Below are 1,460 nucleotides of genomic sequence, written 5' to 3'. Positions count from 1 at the left end.
GACAAGTACATTAGAGTGTCTAGTTTGAGAAACAGATGCCTCAAAAGTCCTCAACTGGCAGCTTCATTAAATAGTACCCGCAAAACACCTGTCTCAATGTCAACAGTGAAGAGGCGACACCGGGATGTCGCCTCAGCCGTTTCCATTTACAGTAGTCATTTAAAACATTAACAATGTCTACACTGTATTTCTGATCAATTTGATGTTATTTTAATGGACAAAATAATTAGTTTGTATTTTTTTTTAAAGGACAAAAAAAGGACCACAAACTTTTGAACGGTAGTGTACATTATATAGCTCTGCTCCAACCTGTACAATGAATCCATGACATCATMAATGGGATGATCAGATCTCTCATTAATGCTTTTTGACAAATGTTTCAAACATACATTGTTGTGGCAGGGTTGCGTTATGGTATATTGCATTTTGCAGACCTATCCAWCTCTGAAGTCTATATGTTCACCTTGCTGAGCCTTGGTTGTCGTTTGGCAATCTTGTGGTTGCCTTATGGCCATCTCATCACTTTGGGACCTCACTCTCCATCCCACCTCACCTCTCTCACAGATTGTGGTGCAAAGACTGGCTGACCAGGTGCCCATGCTGATCCGTTACTTCATCCTGAAGCAGTCAGCCAAGATTGTGTGCAGTGAAATGCTGGATCTGCTACACAGAGATGACACTGATAACATCCTACAAGAGGATTCAGAGACCGGACTGTATCGTGCAAAGTTGCTGGCCCAAGTGGATCGCCTTGTACAGGCCAATGACAAAATCAGCAGCCTCTGAGAGTGTGATGTCTTGTCAGTTACAAAATTCAGAGATGTTGCCAAAAACAGAAACATGTTAATATAAGTAGATTTTTGGAAAGGGCCTCTATTGGCCAACTGTTATTTATTTTAAGTAATGAGTAAAATAAGAAATAATTTGTATATTTGTGTTCAACAAATGTATGAGATCGGCTAAGATCAGTGAGATGCTGTAATGACGACACCAGTGAAATCCTTCAGGAGSAACAAGAGGTCGGCCGGAAACGTAAAAGATTGCAGGACCAAGCGGATCGCCTTGGACTGGCCAATGACAAGATKAGTAGACAGTGGTTGACAATTTGTCAATGCAGAAATTCTGAGATATATATGTTGTGTCTATGACTATCATTTGTGAAGACTGTTATTTCATCAGAATCCATTTTTCGCGTGTGTATTATATATTATACGTGATTAAACTAATTTGTAAATTTAATTAACTAGGAAGTGGGGCCACGGGAAAATGTTTTATGAGAGTACCATATTTCCCTGAATTGACTTCTTCAGATATTTTTAAATAATCTTAACGATTAGCTCATCTCTCATTAAATGTATTTTACCTCATCAGTCCTCATATCTGAAATGTGGCAAACCCTTGGTTATCTGCAGCGAACCTACGGACTCAATAATGAATCAGCGATAATACAAATTGGTTTA

General features: G+C 39.0%; 1 protein-coding gene across 1 annotated transcript in view; it reads left to right on the top strand.

Annotated features, from left to right (window-relative positions):
* LOC112072404 (interferon-induced GTP-binding protein Mx2) overlaps positions 1 to 1,154 on the top strand; it is a gene marked incomplete at its 5' end in the record, with an annotated part of 23,071 nt that extends 21,917 nt beyond the window's left edge. Inside the window, one exon of the mRNA XM_070439785.1 lies at positions 565 to 1,154. Within this exon, the coding sequence (XP_070295886.1) occupies positions 565 to 786 (222 nt within the window). The remainder of the gene's footprint in view (positions 1 to 564) is intronic.
* Positions 1,155 to 1,460: the final 306 nt, after the last annotated feature.

Source organism: Salvelinus sp. IW2-2015, unplaced genomic scaffold (assembly GCF_002910315.2).
Source record: "Salvelinus sp. IW2-2015 unplaced genomic scaffold, ASM291031v2 Un_scaffold1915, whole genome shotgun sequence".
Classification (NCBI taxonomy): domain Eukaryota; kingdom Metazoa; phylum Chordata; class Actinopteri; order Salmoniformes; family Salmonidae; genus Salvelinus; species Salvelinus sp. IW2-2015.
This window is presented reverse-complemented; position numbering and strand designations above follow the sequence as displayed.